Source organism: Plecotus auritus (genome assembly GCF_963455305.1).
Source record: "Plecotus auritus genome assembly, chromosome: 1".
NCBI classification, from domain to species: domain Eukaryota; kingdom Metazoa; phylum Chordata; class Mammalia; order Chiroptera; family Vespertilionidae; genus Plecotus; species Plecotus auritus.
This window is the reverse complement of record NC_137770.1, coordinates 14,081,959-14,105,803: the sequence shown is the minus strand read 5'-3', so window position 1 is coordinate 14,105,803 and position 23,845 is coordinate 14,081,959. Positions and strand designations below refer to the sequence as shown.

General features: G+C 45.4%; 2 protein-coding genes across 6 annotated transcripts in view; one reads left to right on the top strand and one right to left on the bottom strand.

Annotated features, from left to right (window-relative positions):
- The window catches only part of EFCAB11 (EF-hand calcium binding domain 11), a 134,051-nt gene extending 119,928 nt beyond the window's left edge, over positions 1–14,123 (bottom strand). Inside the window, exons 1-3 of the mRNA XM_080672947.1 lie at positions 13,940–14,123; positions 13,340–13,435; positions 7,373–7,418 (exon numbers count right to left, since the gene is read on the bottom strand). Coding sequence (XP_080529073.1) covers positions 7,373–7,418; positions 13,340–13,435; positions 13,940–14,014 — 217 coding nt within the window. The 5' untranslated portion in view covers positions 14,015–14,123. The remainder of the gene's footprint in view (positions 1–7,372; positions 7,419–13,339; positions 13,436–13,939) is intronic.
- Positions 14,124–15,283: 1,160 nt separating this feature from the next.
- Positions 15,284–23,845, top strand: part of TDP1 (tyrosyl-DNA phosphodiesterase 1) — a 53,227-nt gene continuing 44,665 nt past the window's right edge. For 2 of the 5 annotated variants that reach the window (XM_080672225.1, XM_080672227.1), the window contains exons 1-4: positions 15,284–15,479; positions 17,652–18,226; positions 20,067–20,110; positions 21,471–21,526. In XM_080672225.1, coding sequence (XP_080528351.1) covers positions 17,662–18,226; positions 20,067–20,110; positions 21,471–21,526 — 665 coding nt within the window. In that variant the 5' untranslated portion in view covers positions 15,284–15,479; positions 17,652–17,661. Of the gene's footprint in view, positions 15,528–17,651; positions 18,227–20,066; positions 20,111–21,470; positions 21,527–23,845 lie in introns of all 5 variants that reach the window. The other 3 variants (XM_080672226.1, XM_080672228.1, XR_013960816.1) reach the window with 3 other exon arrangements.

Genomic DNA, 23,845 nt, shown 5'->3' with positions numbered 1-23,845 from the left:
AACAGTCCATAATCACCTTTATGATAAATCAATCTCTTTGATTTTGCCATCATTCAAAGTTAAAGGTTAAAAGTTCCTAGAAAGCTTTTTCTTTTTTAAGCATGAAAGCAAAATAAGTTCATTGCTCTAAAAGGGTAATAATGTAAGGAAACAGAAGGGGGGGGGGAACAAAAACCTCAATCTAATCACCCAGATAAAACAAAATTCTGGTATACTTTGTTCTGCCCTTTTCCTTAAGGTATACTTTATATGGATCTGGGATAACACACAGACAGCTGTGGGAGGATTCCATGGGGCAACATTCATGTGGTTCTCAGCTGTTGCTATTTATACAAAATGCTCTACAATGTGTCCCACAATAAAGTCAAATCATCTGAGATCACACATGGTCTTTGTCCTTCATGGGACTGCCCAGACATGTCTGATGTTAGACCCCTGGCCTACAACACTAAAGAAATTTTAAGAAACTGGCATACAAATTCACTAATTTATTTATTGAACCATTTTGTAGACATCAATGTCCACTCATCAGTCTCCCCATCATGAGACATCACAAGCAATCTCCCACATCATGGAAAACAATGTCCCTCTAGAAAAGTTTCTATTGTATGGACCGCTATACTTGGTTGTTGATTCCCTATTTATTCTGTGCATTGGGTAGCTCAGAACCAAATCAGACATCAACATCTACCAACTACATAGAACCTGCCTTTTGCATTCTGACCACTCCTGACTTCAACTCATTAAGTTTCTAAGGGAATGAACAGTGGCCTCAACTCTGCCACAATGACTAATAATGACTCATGGCACTATTAAAAGCAAGGGGACGGGTTGCTGGCTGATTGAGAGGGTAAGCTTGGAGGTCAGACTACTGGTCTGCTAGCTACTAGCCAGCTGGGCCACCCTGGGCAAATTACTCAACCTCTCTAAGCTTCAGGGGTTTTTAAACTTATAGGGTAATCCCCATGTCATATAGTTGCCTCAAATTTAACAATCCATGAATAATGCTCATCACAGTGGTAGGCATTAGCAATCGGAGGTATAATATCCTATATAATAAAAGCCTAATATGCTAAGTGTCCGGTCGTCCAGTTGGCCATTCAACTAATCAAAGCGTAATATGCTAATGATATGCTAAGGCTGCTCAAACGTGCACTGACCACCAGGAGGCAGAGAGTCAACCAGTCGACCAGTTCTTATGACATGCACGAACCACCAGGGGGCAGATGCTCCGACCAGTAGGTTACCTTGTTGCTGGGTCCGGCCGGGACTGAGCGAGACGGGGCCGGGCACGCCCTGGAGCCCTCCCGCAGACCCTCCCTGGCTGGCCAACCTTCTGCATCCCTCCCCAGCCCCGATGGTGCACCAGTGGGGTCCCTTGGCCTGGCCTGCACCCTCTTGCAATCCGAGACCCCTCAGGGGATGTCGGAGAGCCAGTTTCAGCCGGATCCAGTAGGCCGAGGGACCCCACTTGGGCTCCTAGTCTATAATAATAATAAACACATGTAAGGGTATTTGTAAACAAATAAAGAACCATCAAATGTCAGGATTAAGATATTTTATTATTTCTCTCTGGAGCCCAGTTTCCTCATTTTAACAATGACAGATTGTTAGGTTTCTTTCAGTTGCAAACTTTTTTTATCCTCTGTACTTAGAGAACAAGGGTTGTAATGAAATAAAATACTATAAAAGAGGCAGCAATAGTGAATACGGGATCCAACCCCAACAGCAATCTGCAGCTTCCTTAAACAAGTGCCTTGATTTTTTTCTCCCCCTAATTTAATCCCTAGTTCCTGGTACTTGCAAATGGTATTAGCACCTTTTTGCTCCTCATTCTGGCTGCCCTCAGATTCTTCCAGAGTGACTTTCCTTGAGACATTCTACTCCTGTTTCTAATAGCTTTAACTTAACTTTCCACTCTTGATTTTCACAAGGAACCTCTACAAAAACTTAGATCGACTTAGAGACCAGAAGCTCTTGGGGAGCAGGATCTGGGCACCCAGGTTTAGGTCGTGTGTGAAGTGTGTGCATCGTCAAGTCTCTGCTGAGTCAGGGTCTGTCCAGGATGTGGGTCTGGACCTCACCCAGGAAGGTTGGGCAGCAACTGGGCACTACACAGAAAATCCTGGAGGTGGCATGTGCAGATGCGGCCCAACCCTGTCTGGATGTAAGAAAAGCTGTTGCTAGCAGGCGAATCCCCACGTCACAGCTACCCAGGCAACTCTGGAAAGTTGATTACCTGAAAAAATTGCTCCCAGAAAGCCAAGGCCAACATTTCAGTTCTTCTTCAAGATCAAAATATTGAGAGAAATGATATATTTAGAAAAAAATAAAACATTAAATTTGTGCATAGACCCTCCTTCTGCAAGAAAAAGAACATAAATATGACTTACGTCACTGAGAGGGAGAAAAAGAGGGAGCTGGTGGCCTGAAATTGGCTAGGTATTGGAAGTTCTGATAGAAACAAACGTTCGCAGTAATCAGAGTTCAGCAACTATTTCCTGCTGGGATCGCTGTTTTACTCTTTCTCTTGGATGCTTGTGGTCCTGAGTCTCCCCTTTCCAGTGAATGTGAATTGAAGCTAATTAGTTAGCATCCTGGCTGCAAGTCTATTCCCTTACATCAGTGGTCGGCAAACTCATTAGTCAACAGAGCAGCAAACCGCGGCTCATGAGCCGAGCCGCAGTTTGCCGACCACTGCCTTACATCATGAAGAAAGTGGTGCTGTGAGAAAGTTAATTGGACACTGATATCAAGACCAGAAGAGGAAGGGGGAACACTGGCAGCTTGTAGACTAGGGGGAGTCCTTCATGGTAATTTCAGAGCAAGGTATTACACACCTACATTTTAATCTCATCTCTCTAACCCAGCCGTGGGCAAACTACAGCCCGTGGGCCGAATGCGGCCCGTTCGGCTGTTCTATCCGGCCCACGGAGCTGAAAGAGTGGAAATATCTTGCTCTCCCCTCCGCTCCTTCACCAGCAGCAGTGTTAACATAGCAACGTCGGGAAACACGGCCGCAGCTCCTTCTTCTGAGTGGGCTGATTTATATCCGCTCATTCAGTAGAAGGAACAACCTCTCAATCTTCCAGAGGCTCCTTGTAATGCCCTCGGACGCGTCCCCCGACATCACCCTGGGAATGCGTAGACACGTTATCCTGGTGATGTAGGGAGACACGCCCCTGGAGAGCACAGTATCAGAGCATTAGCTAAAAAGGAGACCAACAACACTGTTCCCACTGAAGTTGATGTTTTAAAGACCAAAAACCTTTCAACCCAGTCTACATTGCCATCTACATCTACGTCCCGGGCATCATTTGGAAGTTGCACTGAAGAAAATGTTTAATTTACTGTTTACACATTTTGTTCTTTTCTATTTGTTTTAGTTTTAAATTATTTTATTATATTTAAGTTTAATTTGAAAGGCTTTTGTACCTTTCCCTTGTTAGGCCATTTTATTTTGCCTTTGCCATCTTCAATATAAGGTATGTTATTGTGCTATGATTCCTCCATTTTTTGAAGTTTCAAATTATAATAATTAGTGTTTACATTCTTCTTGTTAAAATGTTTGAAATGAATAAAACTATTTAAATAAAAAAAGACCGTACCCTTTTATGTAATGATGTTTACTTTGAATTTATATTAGTTCACACAAACACTCCCTCCATGCTTTTGTTCCGGCCCTCCGGTCCAGTTTAAGAACCCATTGTGGCCCTCGAGTCAAAAAGTTTGCCCACCCCTGCTCTAACCCCATCTTCCTCTGAGTTTCTCAGATGACTAATTTACATTGTAACCTTTTGGGAATGTATTTTAAAATTAATTATTAGGAAAAGATGCTGTGAAGGGAAGCATCCTAATGATCTGATTGAGAAGTGGGTGTGAGAGCAGATGTAATATCCTGGATATGAAATGCAAGGGAATGCATGCGGGAGCAGGAGCATACATCATCCAAGTCGGAAAGCCCTCAGAGGGAAGACTGCTTTCAGTACTAGTATTAAAAAATCCCAGTTCAGCCCTAACCGGGTTTGGCTCAGTGGATAGAGCGTCAGCCTGCGGACTGAAGGGTCCCAGGTTCGATTCCGGTCAAAGGCATGTACCTTGGTTGCGGGCACATCCCCAGTGGGGAGTGTGCAGGATGCAGCTGATCAATGTTTCTCTCTCATCGATGTTTCTAACTCTCTATCGCTCTCCCTTTCTCTCTGTAAAAAATCAATAAAATATATTTTTTTAAAAATCCCAGTTCTGAAGCAATCTTTAGGCCATAATGAATTTGAGAAAATGTTCCATAATAAAGCAGCCTTCAATATATCTGAGAAAACCCAGGCATGGGACAGACCACATGAATATCAGAATTCATAGCAAAAGGAAGTTCTATTCCCTGCAACAAATGTGAGAAATATTTCTAAAAGAAGTAAAAATTCAATAATTAGAGAACTCATAAAGGAGAGAATATTTTGTAAGTTTCATAAACATATCTCCAGCCACAAGCCAAATCTCTCAAACATCAGAAAGAAAGAAAACACAAGGGAGGGGGGGCAAGCGGGACTAACGATGGATACTTGGAGCATCCTTTTCCCACAAATCAGTCCTCATTTTACACCAGGGAAGAAGGTGGGAAAACCTTCTGCCAGAATTGACTCTTCATTGTTTATAAAATTACTCACACAGGAGAGAAACCACATGAATGTTATTATGTGAATGACCCACATCCTGCATGGTTCAGGTTTGGGCTCTGGAGAAGGGCCGCGTGCAAATGACAGAGACGAGACAAGAAATAATAATTTAGAAATTGGGGGGCCAGGCAGGAGCCCAATGCAAGAGGAAGGACTCCACTTGTGCTCAGGCCTTGCCATCCTTTTATTCAGTTTGGGATACATCTATAGCCCTTAGGCAGGCAATTCCAGTAACAGACAATCTTATCAGTAAGGATTTACATGACTATCTGGTTGGGAAAATGCTTCAGCTACCATTGTCTAGAGTCTAAATAGTCGGTGCACAGCTCTGACCTTTGCCAGGGCTCAAGGTTCACCAGCATTCGGGCTCCTTGTCCACACCTCTCTGCTAGTGAAGACCATGAGCAGCTTCCAACATCAATACATGTGAAAAACTCTTTTTATGAAGTCATATCTTACTAAACATGAGTTCATACATATTGGAGAGTGGGGGGGAGGGAGGCTTATGATACTGAATGTGGAAAAAGTTTTGCTAGAAGTCAATCGTTACGTCAGAACTCACGACACCTGTAGAGAACATGGGAAATCTTTCTTTCAGAATAATACCTCTCTATACATCAAGGAACTGGTGAAGGAAAGAATTTGGACTCAGAGATTATACACAAGGAAGAAAATCTGTGAGAACATGGATGTGAGAGGGCCTTCAGCAACAGTCAAACATGCTGCATCAGAAAAGCCACAAATGGAGAAACGCTATATACATATAATGAGTGCATACAAGGAGTGCGTACAATGAGTGTGTACAATCCACACTCATCCAGACCGACAAAATCGCTCACTGGCCATCAGGGGACTCCTAAAGGAGCAAAACCTTAGCAACAACAACAACAAAAGATGTGGGAAATGTCCAGATGACAGAATATTCACATGGAAACCCAAGGAAAAAACTGTAGGGAAGCCTTCACTAAGAAGTTACAACTAGCCCTGGCCAGTGTGGCTCAGTTGGTTGAGCATCATCCTGTGCACCCAAAGGTGGCCAATTTGATTCCTGGTCAGGGCACATGCCCAGGTTGTGGGCTTGATCCCCGGTAGGGAGCATGCAGGAGGCAGCCAATCAATGATTCTCTCTCATCATCGATGTTTCTCTCTCTCTCTCTCCCTTCCTCTCTGAAATCAATTTTTTAAAAATGTTTAAAGGCAAAAAAAATAATAAAGTGACAATGGAATATAGATGAGAAATTACATAAAAATATAGTATCAATATAAATTTATGACAATGTTAAGTGTAGTTATGGACAGTGCAGCAAGAGAGGGTAGGAAGTGCAAATGAGAAGGCAATGGGGTAAAATGTTAACATTAAGTGAATCTGGATAAAGGGTATACAGCTATTCTCTATACTACTTTACATTATTTCTTTAAAAAAGTAATTTTTAAAAAGCCAATCCAGCATGCACTGGCCCCTATCTCCTCAAACAATAGGTATTCATCTCCCTTTCTCTCCCATCCTCCTTTTCCCTCTTCTCTAGATCATTCCGCTAAGCTTAGAATCATGTTCTCAAAAAAAAAGCAATTATCGCTCTTGGTCCACAGTCACTCTGGACCTACTGAAAGACGTAGCTACTCACACTCTCACACTCGCACACTTTCTCACCTCCCAGCCTGGCCTCTGCCATCACCACACTTAAACTGCTCTTGCTAGTCACCAAACACGCCCCAGGCTGCCAACACGGAGGGATCCTCTTCAGTCCTTAAGCTACTTACTCTCCCACTGCATCTGATAGGGTTGGCCACACCCTCTTCCTTGAAATACCTACTTCTCTTGGCTTGGAGCAAACACTCTTGATTTCCCCCTGCCCCTCTGCCCCTCCAAACTCTTCCATTTCCTCATCCTCTGCCTGACTTGTGATGCTTCTAGCGCCTAAGGGCCTCAGGCCCCTCTGTCTCACGAGGTGGTCTCATCCATTCCCATGGCTGCAAAACCTTGTCCGTGCTGATGACTCCCAAGTGTATTTCTTCAGCCCACAGCGTTGCTCTGAGTTCCATATTCATAGAGCCCAACTGTCTTGCCCTCATGCCTTGCATCTTCTCAAAACTGAACTCTTAGCCTCCCCAACTCTTCAGTAAATGCCACTTGAGCTGCCCACATCACAAAACCCAGGTCATCCGCTGGATGTTGAAATGATAAGCAACATTTTTTTCTTTACGCTTTTCAATGGTTTAAAATTTTCCTACAATAAACATACACTGAATGGCCAGACTATTATGATCTCTGAACGCATAATAATCTGGCCACTCAGTGTACTTCTCTTGAGCACCTCATTTATTTGATATCAAAGATACTATAAATCGTGTACCTGATCAGTTTTCCCCTTTGCACTGGCTGATAGAAAGCTCAGGGCAAATAGGTGGTTGATCTCCAGCAAAAGTCTAGAATACTTTTGGTACCCATCTGAGATACAAATACACTGAGTGGCCAGATTATTATGCGTGCAGAGATCATAATAACCTGGCCACTCAGTGTATACTTATGAATACATGAATTAATCACAATTAAAAGAACCAAAACTTCTTTGAAATCGAACAAAACAAAGATGTGATTAAACACAATGTTTTATTAGTCTCCATGTTTGCTCTTAGTTTTAGTTTCATAAATGTCTAAACAACAGTACTAAAAAATTAATATTAACTTCATTAATTACCGGAAGTGTTTGAATTCACTGAAGACATCACAGCATCGGCTTCTATCTAGAAAAGAAGAAAGAATAATAGGGCACATCATCTCATTGAATGTTTTCACAGTGCAAGTTCTTCATTCCTAGGTTGTGGGGACAGGATGTATTTTATGAGAAACCAACTCTGTTGAGCCCTGCAGACAAGTAATGTCACAGGACAGCGATAACAGTCACTTTACTCTTTCATCAGTATCTTTCATTTACCAGACTCTTATCTGCTACAGACTCTAATGACCCCAATACTTTACTCCATTGACCAAAACAGTTTCAGCATGTGAGATCAACCTGGCTGTCACACAGGTAGCATAACCTAATAGGTAACTTTTCCATTTTACACAAATACAGAAATTGTGACAATGGGTTTATTTTTAATTTCTCCCTAGTTGTAAAAGTAACATATTGAAAATTTAAAAATATAAAAAATTATGAAGAAAAAAAATTTTTAATTCAGCCATCCAATGAAAACCATTGACATTTTGTTCTAACTTTTTTGTCTATGCATTTTAAACATATTTGAGAACACACTGTATATGAAGTTTAGGGACCTGCTTTCACTAAATATTAAATACAGTATAGCTCAGCCAGCGTGGCTCAGTGATTGAACATCGACCTATGAACCAGGAGGTCACAGTTCAATTCCCGGTCAGGGCACATGCCGGCTTGCAGGCTGGATCCCCAGTAGGGGGTGTGAAGGAGGCAGCCTATTGATGATTCTTTCTCATCATTGATGTTTCTATCTCTCTCTCCCTCTCCCTTCCTCTCTGAAATCAATTTTTAAAAAATTTTTAAAGGCAAAAAAAAAAATAATAAAGTGACAATGGAATATAGATCAATTTTAAAAATCAATTTTAAAAATCAATTTTAAAAATATTGAAAAATACAGTATAAATTGTATAGAATTAGAACTTGGCAGCACCTGACATAGTATCTCTATCTTGGATAGTATCTCTCTCTCTATTTCGTTCTTTTAATTTTGATTAACCCATACCCAACACTTTGCTGGTTCCTCTTGCCTCCCGCAGATGGTTTTGACTACATTTTCTTCATGGGCCCTCTGCCTCCCCTTAAATGTTGGCACACCCCCAATGTTCTACCCTCAAGCTACTGCCCTTCACACTCCGCATACTCTTCTTGGGCAAGGCCGTCCAGTCTCCTGATTGCATTACCACCTGGAAACGGAGCAGTCTCCAATCTATCTCCCGTCCTGGCCTCTCCGCCCATTCAGATTCCTGTATCTAAAAGGCAGCACAATCTGAGAGCAGGTCTTTACCACCATAACTCCGGCACCAGCACAGCATCTAAAGAGTGCATGCACTTTGCACGCTCATAGCCTCCTCAAACTTAGTGTGCACCCATCTGATAGCATTGACTTTTCCCTGAATCTACTCCCGAATTTTCTTACTTGGTGGCATCATAACTGCTTCAGTCCTGGTGTCACGCCACTCTCTTACCACCACCTTATCCAATCAACCATAAGGGCGCAACTCCTCCCACCACCACCAAGTGCTCCCAGACACTTCCTATCAGAGGTCTAGCTCCGCTAGTCTATTCTATGTTATTGTTAATCCTCGCCTAAGGATATTTTTCCCAAAGATTTTTAGAGAGTGGAAGGCAGAGAAAGAGGAAGAGAGGGAGAGTGGGATAGAGGGTAAGGGGAGGGAGGGGGAGATGTGTGTGTGGGGAGGGAGGGAGGGAGAGAGGGAGAGGGAGAGGGGGAGGGAAGAGAGAGAGAGAGAGAGAGAGAGAGAGAGAGAGAGAAACATTGATGTGAGAGAGACACATCAACTGGTTGCCTCCCGCAAAAGACCCTGGATCAAACCTGCAACCTAGGTATGTGCCCTCGATCGGGAATCAAACCGGTCACCCTTTGGTGCAGTGGCCAATGTTCTAACCACTTAGCCCACCGGCCAGGGCCAGCTCCTTTAAACAATGCCCAGACTCCTATGACAGTTGCCTCCTCTTGTCCCCTTCACTTTCTGTTCTTCTCTTAGTATTTACCATAGTTTTATAAGTCTCTCTACATTAAATTGTAAACAGCTTCAAAGTAGGGTCTATGTTTTATTCACCTTTATATCTCTAGCAAGTAGCAAATGCTCTTTTGATTAAGTAGGGACACTTAATAAATTTCATCATGTAAATAATTGCATAGGTGTATAAGTGATTTATTACATAAGTGTTTTACTGCTTCATAACCAGCATTCAGTAAATATTTCATTTGCTCAAAAGCAATACTCAAAAATAAAACCCCAAACCTCAACCCAGTATGAAAGTAAAAAGCTGTTAAATTTTACCAAAGGTACACGTGTTACTCATTTAATAAAACTTCACTGTACAAATGATTAAGTTCATAGGTGATTTACTGTATCAGTACTTTACTGTTTAGTGATCTGCAGTCAATAAACATTAGGTTAAAAAATAAAATCCAGCCCTGGCCGGTGTCGCTCAGGGGTTAGAGCGTCAGCCTGCACACTGAGCAGTCCAGTGGAGGATTTGATTCCCAGTCAAGGGCATGCACCTGGGTTGCAGGTTTGATACTTGGCCCAGGTCGGGGCACATGCAGGAGGCAACTGATCGATGTGTCTCTCTCACATCCATGTTTCTCTCTGTCTCCCCCTCCCTCCCTCCTTTTCACTCTCTCCTAAAAAAAAAAAAAAAAAAAATCAATGGAAAAAATAGTCTCCAGTGAGGATTAACAACATCAACAACAAAATCCAAAACCTCAGTCAGGTATGAAAATACAAGCTAAAGTCTGTTAAATGTCATGGAGTGTACATACCTAAGTTACCACAGCACTGTCATTAAGTTCCCCACTTAGGTTTTAAAATTAAAACCAACTAAGCAGACACAAGGGTGATAAAGGCGAGAGACCGGATTTCTTTCCAGCTGAACCAAGTTAAATACAATGCTTCAAACTCGCAGGGGTCCTCAAACTTTTTAAACAGGGGGCCAGTTCACTGTCCCTCAGACCGTTGGAGGGCCGGACTACAGTTTAAAAAAAAACTATGAACAAATTCCTATGCGCACTGCGGGCCCCGGACGAGTCGGCTGCTAAGCAGGACAGGCAGCGGCACCCGGAGGGCCGGATAAATGTCCTCGGCGGGCCGCATGTGGCCCGCAGGCCATAGTTTGAGGACCCCTGCTTCAAAGGCTGAGTCTGCTTAGCTGACCGGCTTTAAAATTCCAGCTGAAACGCTTGCAGGTAAACAGGAAGCTGAAGTTTCTGGGAGCCAGCCCTACTTCTCTGAGCTCTGTAACCAACATCCCCTGGTAGCTGAACCACTATGAACCCACCTGGGCTATTCAGGGGACCTATTTGTGTCAACACACCATGTTTTCTGTGAAGCTGTGATGCACTTAAGCATAAAGAAGGATGGAGAAGTGAGCAACAGTGGGTCAACGTGATTGCTAAGCTGTTTGGTCTAACAAGGCTATGATGGAGAGCGAGCGGTTCAGGCAGAGTTCTGAGTGTCCCTCTGCTTGATGACCGCAATTAAATTTGTTAATCCTGGGCAAGGTCTTGTCTCTGATTAATTCCAGTTCAGCAGCTTAACAAGAATGCATTTCTAAAATGTGATGTAATAGTACGGGGAGCAGCACAAAGTTGGGGGTGGGAACCCAGCTGATGTGACCCAGTGGTTGAGTGTGGACCTATGAACCAGGAGGTCATGGCTCAATTCCCAGTCAGGGCACATACCTGGGTTGCAGGCTTGATCCCCAGTGGGGCGGGGCGGTGTGGAAATGCAGGAGGCAGCTGATCAATGATTCTCTCATCACTGATGTTTCTCTCTCTCTCTCCCTTCTTCTCTGAAATCAATTAAAAAAATATAAATACAAATATACTTTAAGTTTTAAAAAAAGATTAGAGTGGGGGAGGATAGGAAACTTGCCCTGCTAAAGTAAGAGATTCATTGAAATTCAGCTCAACCCTTATTATTCATGAATTAATGCAACCTTTCCTGGAGACTAATATCCAACAGAATTTCAAATGTACCTAGCAATTGTACTTCTGGGAATTTATTCCACAGATGTGCATCCACAAGAACAGATATAGATATAAAAGGATGCACACAGCAGCAATGTTTGTAGGAACGAAAAACAAGGGAAAGAATCTAAATGACCAAAACCAGGAAACTGACTAATGAAAATACTGTGCAACTTTTTCAAAAAATGTGGTGATGGTGTGTGCTTTTATGTTCAACTATGGTTAAGTCAAAAAAGAAAGTTATGTTTTCAAAGAATGCTATGCATGTATATGTTGGCCATGCATAGAACATCTTGAATGATACACAAGAAACTTAATAATGGCAACCCCTAAGTGGGACCCTCTAGTAGGGAGTGTTAATGTAAAAAAAAAAAGAACACACACACACACACACACACCCCATTCAAACCTGTAAAGAATTTTTGTGAGTTTATTTGAGCCAAACTGTTGACAACTGCTGTGAAGCAGAATCTCAACATATTGGGATAATGCTCCGGAGAATGACAGTTATTAACCGTGTTTTATATATTACAATCAAAAGAGGGGACTCTCGCAAGTGGGTTACATGAAATCCATTGGTGACAGATTAGGGAGGCGGGAGAAAGCAAAGGTGGTAGGGGAACCTCTTTGATTGGATAAAAAGTGAAATGATAGGCACATACTTCTTTTACTGAGGTGGGTGTAGGATAGGTAACAGTCAACAATTAACTCAATAACAGTGAAGGGATTTGTGGTCTGTGTCCAGGAGCCCTTATGCCTTTGGTTGTGGCCTGAGGGGTCCGGAAAAAGGGAAGTTACAAGTTACCCTGACATTTCACAGGTATGTTATTTTATTTTATTTTTTAAATATATTTTATTGATTTTTTTACAGAGAGGAAGAGAGAGGGATAGAGAGTTAGAAACATTGATCAGCTGCCTCCTGCATACCTCCTACTGGGGATGTGCCTGAAACCAAGGTACATGCCCTTGACAGGAATCGAACCTAGGACCTTTCAGTCCGCAGGCCGACGCTCTATCCACTGAGCCAAACCGGTTAGGGCCACAGGTATGTTATTTTAGATGCAAAAAGACAATAGGTTCAGACAAGGTAAAGACTGACCTTTGTCAGGGAAGGCACAGGCTTAGGAAGTGAGTACCCAATATAAACTGCTTTTAGCTGAAGTTTTAATTTCAGACCATCCTTTGTGGTTTCTTTAGGTCTCTGAGTTTGCAAGACCGCCACGCAGGCCTTCCCTGAGCTTGTCAGGTTAGCATGTGGTCTCTTTTTCCTCCACAGGAGGGAGTGGATTTTACATTCATCTTTACACGGTCCTGCACTGTTTGAATTTTTTAGTTGTTCATGTATTACTTTTTTTAAAAATTGATTTCAGAGCGAAAGGGAGAGTGAGAGACAGAGAGAGAAACATCAATGATGAGATAGAATCATTGATTAGCTGCCTCCTGCCGGCTTCACAGTGGGAATTGAGCCTTTAAGCCAGGCGTGTGCCTTGACCGGGAATCGAACCGTGACCTCCTGGTTCATAGGGCAAAGCTTAACCACTGAACCATGCCGACCCGGCCATGTATTACTTTTATAATTTAAACAAACAAAAATATTTTTTAAATTTCAAAACCAACCTGCATGTCACTCCCTCTGAATTCCTATTACCCTCTGTGAATTCCTATTACCAACACCGCCCCTCCCAGCCTTCCCTCTTCATACCTTTCTAGCATCTCATATTTATTATAATTATTAGCAGTCTGGTGGTGAAATAGCTTTCTAATTCATCCCTGAATTGGATTCTGAAGAAAAAAGTAAAATTCAGCACTGGGCACATCTCTGAAACTGCTTATAAGGCAACAATTAGTCTTATAAACATTGTAAGCAAGCCCTCTGCACTTAACCTTTAGGATCCACTCATCAGTAGGATCGTTCTATTGTCAGCCCCATCCCCAAATAAAGAAAGCTGTACCTTGGAGGGCTTGTACCCAAACAGCATTACAACAGCAACTTTAAAGTCCTCTCTGCTTAGATAGCCTTTGTTATCTTCATCACATGCTTTGAATACCTAAAGAACATTAAATATCTTTAGTTCAGACCGAAACCGTTTGTTCTGTTATTTTTATTACCAGCTTATATTACATTTGAACCTCCAAAATCTAAAACTCGGCCCACCAGTAGTCTTGGAAATGGAGTTTCATTATCCTACTTTAAATTCTCCAGAAATCTTAATGATTGGGCTAAAATGTACCCCTCGAGAGTTCCAATGACTTAATCGCTAAACTGACACAAGTTAATTCCTTTAACCCCTTAGGATAATTTCAACCCAAAATTCGGTCCTAGAATCAGGAAGGTGAGTCAAAGGGGCTTGCTTTGAAGGCGGGAGGAGAGATGCAGATTACTTAACGCACTGTGTAGCGGAGAAGGGAAAGGACTGACAAACAGCCAGAATACAGGCCAGAGAGGCAGAGCCTTTCAGCCTTAGGCTCGGTCATTAACAAAGTCACTGTGCAACGCGGCTCAGTCAGACCAAGTGAGAGTTCCGAATCAAGTTAAAATCCGAGACACCTACTTCCACCCATTTCTTGTGTTCCGAAGGGCTGGCTTCCCACGTGCGTGGCCGGGCCCCGGCCTCGGAGAAAAACATCGCGACAGCCAACCCAGCGGCCTCAGTAGTCAGACCCCGAAGAGCTGCAGCCCACCCGCCACGCACACTGCGGGTCTGGAAGCTGAAAGTGGCCGGGCACCTCCAATGTCTTCTCCCATTGGACGGCTCGTCCCGCAGTTCTATTGGCCAAAAGCTTTGTTTATAACGTTTCCCCGGAGCAGCCTATGGCGGAGAGGCTCCCAGGCCCGCCCCCAGCGCTAGGCTCCGCCCAGTCGGGCCCCCTTAACTCCACGCGCGCCGCTGGGGAGCTAGCTCACCCGGGTGCTGCTTCAATGATTCTTCTCATTCTCGGCCCCTACACCTCGCAATAAATTACTGTTGATAATTTTGATCTACAGCATTGTGCTAACTAATATGAGACACAAAAAGAGTGTGAACAAAGCATAATAGGCACTGAACAAAAAGAACCAAGTCCAGGATTCGCGTGCACATCAGCAAGTCACCGGGGTCGAGCCCGCCTGGGTCAGTTTTGTCCTCTCGGTAGCCCCAGCACCTAGCACGATGCCTGGCACAAAGCAGACGAACCAAGTGAACCCGGAGGTCATTTACGCAAGTTACTTCATTCAATCCCCAGGCGGAGGAGCTTGATATGAAAGAAACTCCGAGAATAAGTAGCATAAACAGCACTGAGCCCAAATTCCATAGCAAACATCCTTAATTAAAGACAAGGATTGTGGAGAGGGTTGCGTTTTGCAAAGGAGTTTATCTTAGATCCTTTTCTTCTGGCAAATCAGAAAGATTAAAAACCGCGCGCACACACACGGGCACACAAGCACGGGTTTCAACTAAGAAACAGGCATTCGAGTCCAAGTCCGAGGGGAGCTCATTTAACCTTTTATTTCACCACAGGTTTTACAGTGTGCGCCCCAGGCAAGCCCGCTTCTTCCGGGGGGACAGGTCTCAGTCCTCAGCTGCCTCGAACCTCAGCTGGTCCTCTCTCTGCCTTTAAACATCTATCCACCACCACCATCACCGTCACCACCACCATCAGCCTCCAGCCCTGGGAGCGTGAAGTTGCCTGTGAGAATTCTTGTAAAAAGGATGAGTTTTGCTAATTAAGATAGAGGGAGCTAACAATTCTTTTTCTCCCTCCGATTTTTTGTTTTTGTTTTTGTTTGAGAGGAGTGGCCAGGAGGTGAGCGAAGACCTAGAGGCAGCCAGTCTTCCTCTCCTCCTCCTGGGAGAGCTCCAAGCAGCCCCCGTGGACGCGGCAGTCTTTAGGACCCAGCGGCGGGCGTCCCGGAAGTGGAAGGGGCCGAGCCACAGCCGCGAGGTGCGCGCTGGTCCGGGAGAGTTTGAACTGCGCGCAGGCGCCGGCGGCCGTGGCGGGGCTGGACCGAGTAGCTGCGGGCTCGGGAGCCTCTGGAGGCTGCAGGCGCTGGACCTGCGATCCTGCTCCTCTGACCCGGTCGCGGTGCGCGGGCCGCTCGGATTCCGGGAAGACGTGAGTGCGCGGCGGGGCTGGAAGCGGAGCATTTAGTAAAGACACGAGGTAGGGCCCCTGCTGGGCCTCGACTTCCTCCAGTAACTGTACCTCTTAGGCGCGAGCGGCAGGCGCTGCGACCTGAGTCCTGCCGGGAGAGGGGGCGTGAGGGCTCCCCCTGCTCGGATTCTTATCCCCCCTGCTCCACGGCTGATAGGAATAACAGCTGGGCATGTGGAGCGTTCCCCCGATGCCAGGCACCTAACCTTTCTGTGCTCAGTTTCTCCATAAATGGGACCTGTCGTGGTACTCAGTGTAGACTTGTGAAAGTGAAATGAGTTAGTCCCAGGTGAAGCGCTTCGAATTGTGCCTGGCCCGAGGTAATTGCACAGAAAGTTAGCAGCTGTCATTACTTCCCAAACATACCCCGAATCCACTCGCTCCATCCCCACCGCCTTCATCCGGCTGCATCCCGATTCCATGCCGCAGCCCCTTCACTTCGACTTCTGTTTCGCTCCAAACCATTCTCCACCCAGAATTGTAAGGAACGGAATATTTTTTAAGGGGTCAATCGGACCAAGGTGCTCCCCTGCTTATTAAAACCCTCCCAGTGGCGCCCCTTCGTTCTTAGAATAAAATCCAGTGTCTTTAACACGCCCTACTCCTCCTTTTCCCCACCCCCTACATCCTGGGCCATTGTATTCCTTGCCCAAGCCCCTCTGCTCTTGCAATGATTTCAGCCTCGTTCCCACCTCTTCGCCTTTGCCGGTTGGGTTTCCTTTACTTGGGATACTGCTTCACCCCACCCTCGCTGGTTCCTTTCATCCCTCAGGTCTCACTTAAATATTACTTATTCAGAGTGTTCCAGAGAAAAGGCAGCCCTGATTTTGTCTCATGCCTGTAAGAGGTAAGGAATGCCTGTAAAGATATCTTGGGGTTTTTTCGTTTGTTTATTTTTGTATTGGTCTCTTTCTTTCCCCCTGAAATATACGTTCACCTCAGGCAGAACCCATTTGTATGTTGTTAACTCTTAATTCCCAGTGCTTGGCACATAGTAGCTGTTCAGTAAGTATTTGTTGAATGAATGAACTCCGGGAGGTAGGTATGGTACCCCTTTTATAGAGGAGGAAACTGAGGTTCAGCAGTTAACCTGTATGAGTGCACCTTTACCCCCTAGCAATGACTGGATTTGAAGTTGGGGCCCATGTTTGCCCACTACTGGCCACACCTGGCTTCAGTTGAGGATCCTTACTCCCAGGCCCTCCTGATGATCTGCAGGATCCATAAAGAGAAGCAGCTGGGAGCATTAAAGAATCCCCCAGCTGGGTGTAGTGTGGAGCGGGGAGAGGAGCTAGCAGCTTTAAGAGGAGTGCTCATTTGCGTCCACAAATTGTTTAAATCCTTAATATAAAAGCTCTAACATTTCAAGTTGGCAGTTGGTGGGAGAATTTCCTTAGATTTTCATCCTCCTTGGCATCAGTTTTCCTCTTGTCAGATAAAGAAAGTAGAAATTACCCAGTGTGGTTCACAAAATGAAAGTGTTGTTGCTTCAGTACAAGTTCTTTCTCTGCAGGTTTTAGCAGTTTGATTTAGGGCCAGGCCAGTAAGATAATTACTAAGTTAGTTGGGTCCTCATGGAAGTACTTCTAGATAATGATAGAATAGATCATTTGACACTGTCTTGAGGGCTTTGTTAAGATTTATGATAAGTAGCTTATCTTTGGGGAAGTAAGAAATAATCACTAAAGTGCTTTGGGCTCCATGGTTCCGATTTGACTGTAAAAAATTTGAGCATACTCAGAATTACTCTTGAAATTCCTTAAATTGGCCTTAATCCCAGCGACCAGTTGGAAGCTTCAGGGTCAACAATGAACATTTTTGTTTTGTTCTGGACTTTGGCTCAACCCCCATCTAAGAACAAGGTCTAGATTGAAAGACTAAGGGAGAGGAGAGAAGGTGACCAGGATTTTTTGCTGTCACTTTCTTTGCCAAATTCCATGGCCGATCCTGGTAATGTGCCTGAGAACACCTGCAAAGCAGCTGATGTTGGTTACATGGCTCAGCATCCGGTAGGTGTCAGTGCGCTGTACGTGTTCCAGACGCTCACAGGGCAGGGAGGTCAAGAGCAATAGAGGTAGTTTGCCAGTGGCCTGGGGAATGGGAAATAACGATATTTCGCCCTTTCATTTCCAGAAGAAGGAGAATGTCTCAGGAAGGTGATTATGGGAGATGGACGATATCCAGTAGCGATGAAAGTGAGGAGGAAAAGCCCAAACTGGACAAGCCGTCTACCTCCCTCCTCCATGCTGGGCAGGAAGCAGCCTGTGAGCCAAGGTACACCTGTTCCGAGGCTCGGAAAGCCGCCCACAGGAGGAAGATGTCACCCCTGAAATTCAGCAACACAGATGGGGTTTCAGAAGTGTCACCTCCCAAGAAGCAGAAGAGCGGTTCCCAGGAAGAGCTGGGCTGGTGTCTCTCCAGCAGTGACGATGAGCTGCCGCCAGAGACGCAGCTGACGGCAGCTGAGGAGGTGGCCGTCAAAGAGGAGAGAGGCGTCTCCCCTCCCCCAGACGGTGCTGCCCCAAGGGCTGGAAGTCATGGCCCTCCTGCCCGCCACGTGCTCACAGAGGATGAAGACGAGTACGAAGCGTCCGGGGAAGGCCAGGACATTTGGGACATGCTGGATAAAGGGAACCCCTTCCAATTCTACCTCACTAGAGTCTCAGGAATTAAGCCAAAGTATAACTCTGGAGCCCTCCACATCAAGGGTAAGTTCGTGGTGCTGGTGTCCGGAGTTGTCCCTGCAGGTGAGAGGGCCCCTCTGGTGAAACCACGAGGGTAGCTAGAATGATCTCCAAGATCCTCATGGACTTAATCCCTCCCAGGAAAAAGAAAAAGAGCATTTGACAGCAAATGCAGGGAGTTGGCAGTAAACTGTTTGCTTAGGAAATCAGAGGATGTTTCTCAGGCCCTGTAGAACAATGCTTTGGAATATTTAGTGCAATGTTTTAAATTTTTTTTTTTAACTCTTAACTTAATGATCAAACTTGATCAATAACAATTTATTAGTGAAGTAGCAAATACTTGACAACAGTAGTTCTCTTTGGTCCCTGGATCAACAGTATCAGCATCACCTAAAACCTGTCATCAATGCGTGTTCTCCGCCCCACCCGGATCCCCTGGGAGCAAGGCTCTGCAGCCTGTTTTAACTAACCCGCAGGGAATTCGAATGCCCAGTCCAGTTTGAGAACTACTACTTGGCACCCTGGTTTTGGTTTCCGGTAAAGAAGCAAAAAGAGGATGCCAGCATGCAAATAGACGTTTCCGTTCTGAACCAAAAGATGGCCTTTGGTTGCTTTGATTATTCCCTGAGGTGTGTGTGACATATTGTTCTACACATATATTTGGTCTTCATTCCTGGCTATATTCAGTTCTTGTCCTAGAACAACTCCAGAGTAATTAAAGGGCAAAGAAGTGTGTTTTGTTATTCGTAACAAGCCCCTTTCAGCCACACCTGGGTTTATGTTAATGAGGTGACTCTTGGAAAGCCCCTAAGAAGGTGGGGGAGGGGCTGATTGCCCAGTGAACCTACCATGTGATCAGAGTTGGAACTTTTCAGCCTCATCCGTCACCTCCAGGGAGAGGAGAGGGACTGGAGGTTGAGTTAATCACCAATGGCCAATGATTTCATCACTCCAGCCTATGTATCTCTTCCACCTGGCTGTCCCCAAGTTGTATCCTTTTAGAATAAATCAGAAATCTAGTAAGCAAAAGTTCTGTGAGACTTTTCAGCAAATTATCGAACCCAAGGAGGGGATCATGGGAACCCCAAGTTATAGTACAGGAGGTCTGGACTTGTGATTGGCATCTGAGGTGGGGGCAGTCCTGTGGGACTTGAGTCCTTAACCTGTGGGATCTGATGCTAACTCCAGGTGGAGGGTGTCCAGAGCTTAGAGCTATGGGCGCCTCTGTCCTGTCCTTCACAGGAAGCAAGTTAGTCCTGGGTTGGGGAGGTTTCTTGAGAGGGACTTGAAGGAGTACATGAGGGTGGTAAAAATTCAGAGATCTGGAAAGAACAGCATGCATCATTGTCCTTATTGGCAGCTTCTAAAACTGACCACTCATCCAGTATCGAAGTTGTAGCTTTTAATTTTGCATTGTATTTTATTAAAGAATACATAATAAGTATTATCAAACAGCACAGGGAAATTTTCTCTTGAATGTTAGGGAACTAAAGCCTGGCTTTGTAGTAATTTTACAGTTCACAGTTTTTTAAAAATATATATTTTATTGATTTTTTTTACAGAGAGAAAGGGAGGGAGAGAGAGAGAAACATCGATGAGAGAGAAACATCGATCAGCTGCCTCCTGCACACCCCCTACTGGGATGTGCCTGCAACCAAGGTACATGCCCTTGACCAGAATCGAACCCAGGACACTTCAGTCCACAGGCTGACGCTCTATCCACTGAGCCAGACCATCTAGGGCTGGTTCACAGTTTTCTAAGCTAAATTTTTGAGCATCAGTGATGATTAAGTCAGTTGTGATTATTATTGCTAGAGAATGTCTTTCAAAGTATGAATTATGTTTAAATGCTTGATCTTCACAGATATTTTATCTCCTCTATTTGGGACACTTGTATCTTCAGCACAGGTGAGTTTGCGATTGTTTTTTTGGTTGAAAGGGGACAGATAATTAAACAGCTCCATGAGAAAATAGGATGGAGTGATGGGGACCCGTGTCTCAGTCCTGTGCAGGGTCCCCCGAGATGGCACATGCCACAGTGCCAGCATGGAACGTGGATGCCACGACCAGTGGGCTCCTGGCTCTGGATTGGGCTTCAGGGACTGGCTAAGAAGTCACTTCAAAAATTTCAGCCCCAGGGACTTCTTTTGGGAACACTGATCATCTCATGGCACTCGGGTGGGACCCCCAGAGAGCTGTGGGTGGAGAGGTGAAAGCCAAGTCACGTTTGGTTTACAAAAGCAAGACATTTCCTGCACCTACCCCAAAAAAGTGACGCAAAGTGACGGCTACTTCTTTCTGCATGTCTGGGTGCCCCTGCCCGATGGAGCCGGTCCCTTTGTGTTGACAAATCACCTTAATGCTCCAGAGCAGGGGTCCTCAAACTACGGCCCGTGGGCCACATGCAGCCCGCCGAGGACATTTATCCGGCCCGTCGGGTGCCGCTGCCTGTCTTGCTTAGCAGCTGACTCATCCCGGGCCCCGCAGTGCGCATAGGAATTTTTAAGTTGTTTTTTAAAACTATAGTCTGGCCCTCCAACGGTCTGAGGGACAGTGAACTGGCCCCCTGTTTAAAAAGTTTGAGGAACCCTGCTCCAGAGGGTCAAGTAAATGGTCAGTAAAAGGGTCACTTCCCTGAAGAAAGCAAAGCTTTCTGTGCCTTTCATGTTTGGCTTGGCCTCACAATTCTTGGTCTCCAGATAAAACCTTGGGGTGAGCGAGTCACTCTGTCCAGGAGGAGGGTCGAGGACTACTCAGGTGTGGGGAGGAGCCCCCATGGCTAAGTCCAGTGCAGAACCTGGGGGTTAAGCTGTAATCGTTGTAAGCCTAGTGAACGTCCAGTCCCAAATGCCTGTTTGCAAAGCTGGCTCTGAAGTTGGGCTGAAAGTGGATGGTCTCTTCTAAAAGTCCTTTTCATAATCACTGAGGGGGAAAGGGAAACATTTATAAGCCCCTTTGTTTGAATTAATCAGAGAGCCCTCAGAAATAGCAAATACAGATGCCGCCAAGCACGCAGACATAATTGCCTAGAACCTGCTTTCTCACACGCTCCTCCATTGATCCAGACCCCCCGGGCCATGCGTTCCCTTCAAGGTGTATCGCAGGCTTGTTGATGAGTATTGTGGCAGAACTGTCCGGGCTTATAAATGAAACATGTAGTTCATCATTATTTTAGAGTTTCTTTCCATCAAGTAACCACCCAGCTCTCCGTATAGACTGCCTGGCTAAGTCACCCATGACTGACTTGCTTTTCTTTCCCCTCTTCTAGTTTAACTACTGTTTTGATGTGGACTGGCTCGTAAGACAGTATCCACGCGAGTTCAGGTGAGTCCCCGGGACGATAGATGGCATTAAAACACAAGATCTGTGCTTCTTAGGCAGCTGCCGGCCACCTTTGTTGAACGTCTTTTGAAACCATCCTGATCATACAAACATTGGGAAAATAGCATTTTTTTTTTCTGTTCTAGCTAATCACATGTATTCCTTATACAGATTTGACCATATCTTCCATTTCTCTGTCCAGAAGTAGATCAGGACAACTTCCATCCCATGTAAGAGAACTTTATGTCCAGTGTTAGAGTGAAGGAAAAGATCACTGCCCCCCCCATCCCCACCCCACCGCCCAGCCCTGTGAGCATGCCCACACGTGGCCAGCGTGCCATGCATTACTTAGCACATCAACACTGTTCTGAGAATCGCTTTCTAAATGATTCTCCTTGTAGCTTGAGTTAATAAAGGGGTCCCAGGGCCTTCCCTTACCCAGGTGATGGAGGTGATGGATTTCAGTCTGTCTCCTGGAGTTCAAAAGCCTGGGGTCCAGCAATACAGACTGAATAGCATCACACAGTGACGTGCACTGTCCTGGTTTCTAACACGTTTACATGGCAGGCTCCATAACAGCAAGTAAGGCCGAGGAATGCACACACGGGAAGAATGATTGTCAGGTCCTCAGAGTCCTGGGCTCATTTAGGAACCAGATGGTGGAAACCATCATTAACAGTAGATGAAATGCCATTGAAATTTCCGAGGGCGCTGGCACTCAAGGGCTTGTATTTGACCTGTGACCCATACATAGCATTCATTTTAGCTGCATGTGACAGAAAGCCCAAAATAACGGCAGCTTAAACAAGAACTAAGACATTTTTCCAACCTAAGACGTCCACAAGGTAGACATTTAAGGTCTGGATTGGGGCCGTCATGGTTCTCGGAGAATTAGCCCTTCCGTCTTTCTGTCCACCTGGAGCTCCGGATCCCCGGTCTGTGTTCCAGGTGGCAGGAAGGAGAAAGGGGAGAAGGATGAGACGGCCACATCCCAGCTGAGCCCCCTCTGAGCGGCCTTCCTGAAGTCCCACTGAACACCTGCTTATATTTCATTGCGCGGCAGTCGCAGGACGATGACTGGCTCTGAAAGAGGCTGTAAAGGAAGTTTAGCTGAGCACACCCTGTCTGCGTGAGGTTGGGATTTGTTAGGAAAGGAGAGAACGGACATCGGGAGGCAGCGAGCCGGACATCGGGAGGCAGCGAGCCGTCTGCGCGGGCTCCTGGCCACAGATGTCCCTGTTTGTCGCACTGGCACCTTTGTTATTTGTCCCTTTGCTTCTCAAAGACCTTGAAATCGGATTGCCACACGTTTCAAGTGTTGGCGAAGTATAGACCACAACTCCTTGTGTATCTGTTATGGGTTGAATTGTCTCACCCCAAAAAGGATCTGTTGGAGTTCTAACCCCCAGTACCTCAGAATGTGACTTATTTGGAAGTAGGTTTTTCAGGGGGTGGATAATCAAAATGAGGTCATTAAGGTGGGTCTTACTCTCATGTGACTGGTGTCCTCATAAGAAAGAGACATTTGGACACGGACACATGCAGAGCAAAGACACAGGGAGAACACCGCCCAGAAGCTAGGACAGGCCTGGAGCAGGCCCTTCCCTCCCAGCCCCCACGGGGAACCAACCCTGCTGACACCTTGATCTCGTTCTTGTTTCCGGAACCAAGAGACAAAAAAGTCCTGTTGTCTAAGCCCCCTGGTTTGTGGTACTTTATTATGCCCCGCCCCCAACAGACTTGTCCGGTACCCCCTGGACTCTCAGTAACTGGTCAGGGGACGGAAGGGTCCTGCCTTCCCACACCCACTCGTTGCTCAGTGCTCCTGGGGAACGCCAGCCATCAGGAGCCGTAAGGAGGAGGAAGGACCTAAATGTCAAGTTAAGGCAACATCAGGAATTGACAGAGAAATTCTGATCGTAGAGGTTATACTGCCTTATATCATCATTCAGATACTGCCCATAGAGGGGTCTTCCGGAAAAACAGAACCAATGGGAGATACAGTATATGGAGATTTATTATGGGCAATTGGCTCAAGAGGAAGAGAACAAATTCTCCCTCCACTTTTTGTTTCTACCTTGGGCTGTCAGTGGACTGTATGAGGCCCCCCACATTGGAGTCCACCCATTCAAAGGCCCATCTCAGCCAGAAACACCCTCACAGACACACACAGAAATGATGTTTTATATGAACACCCCTTGGCCCAGTCAAGTTGACACATAAAATGAACCATCTCAGCAGCCTTTCTGTGACAGTTTATGGGACCAATAAATTTGAAGGAGTTAATGCAGACTTCAACTTCTGTCAGTAATGGTTAATCTC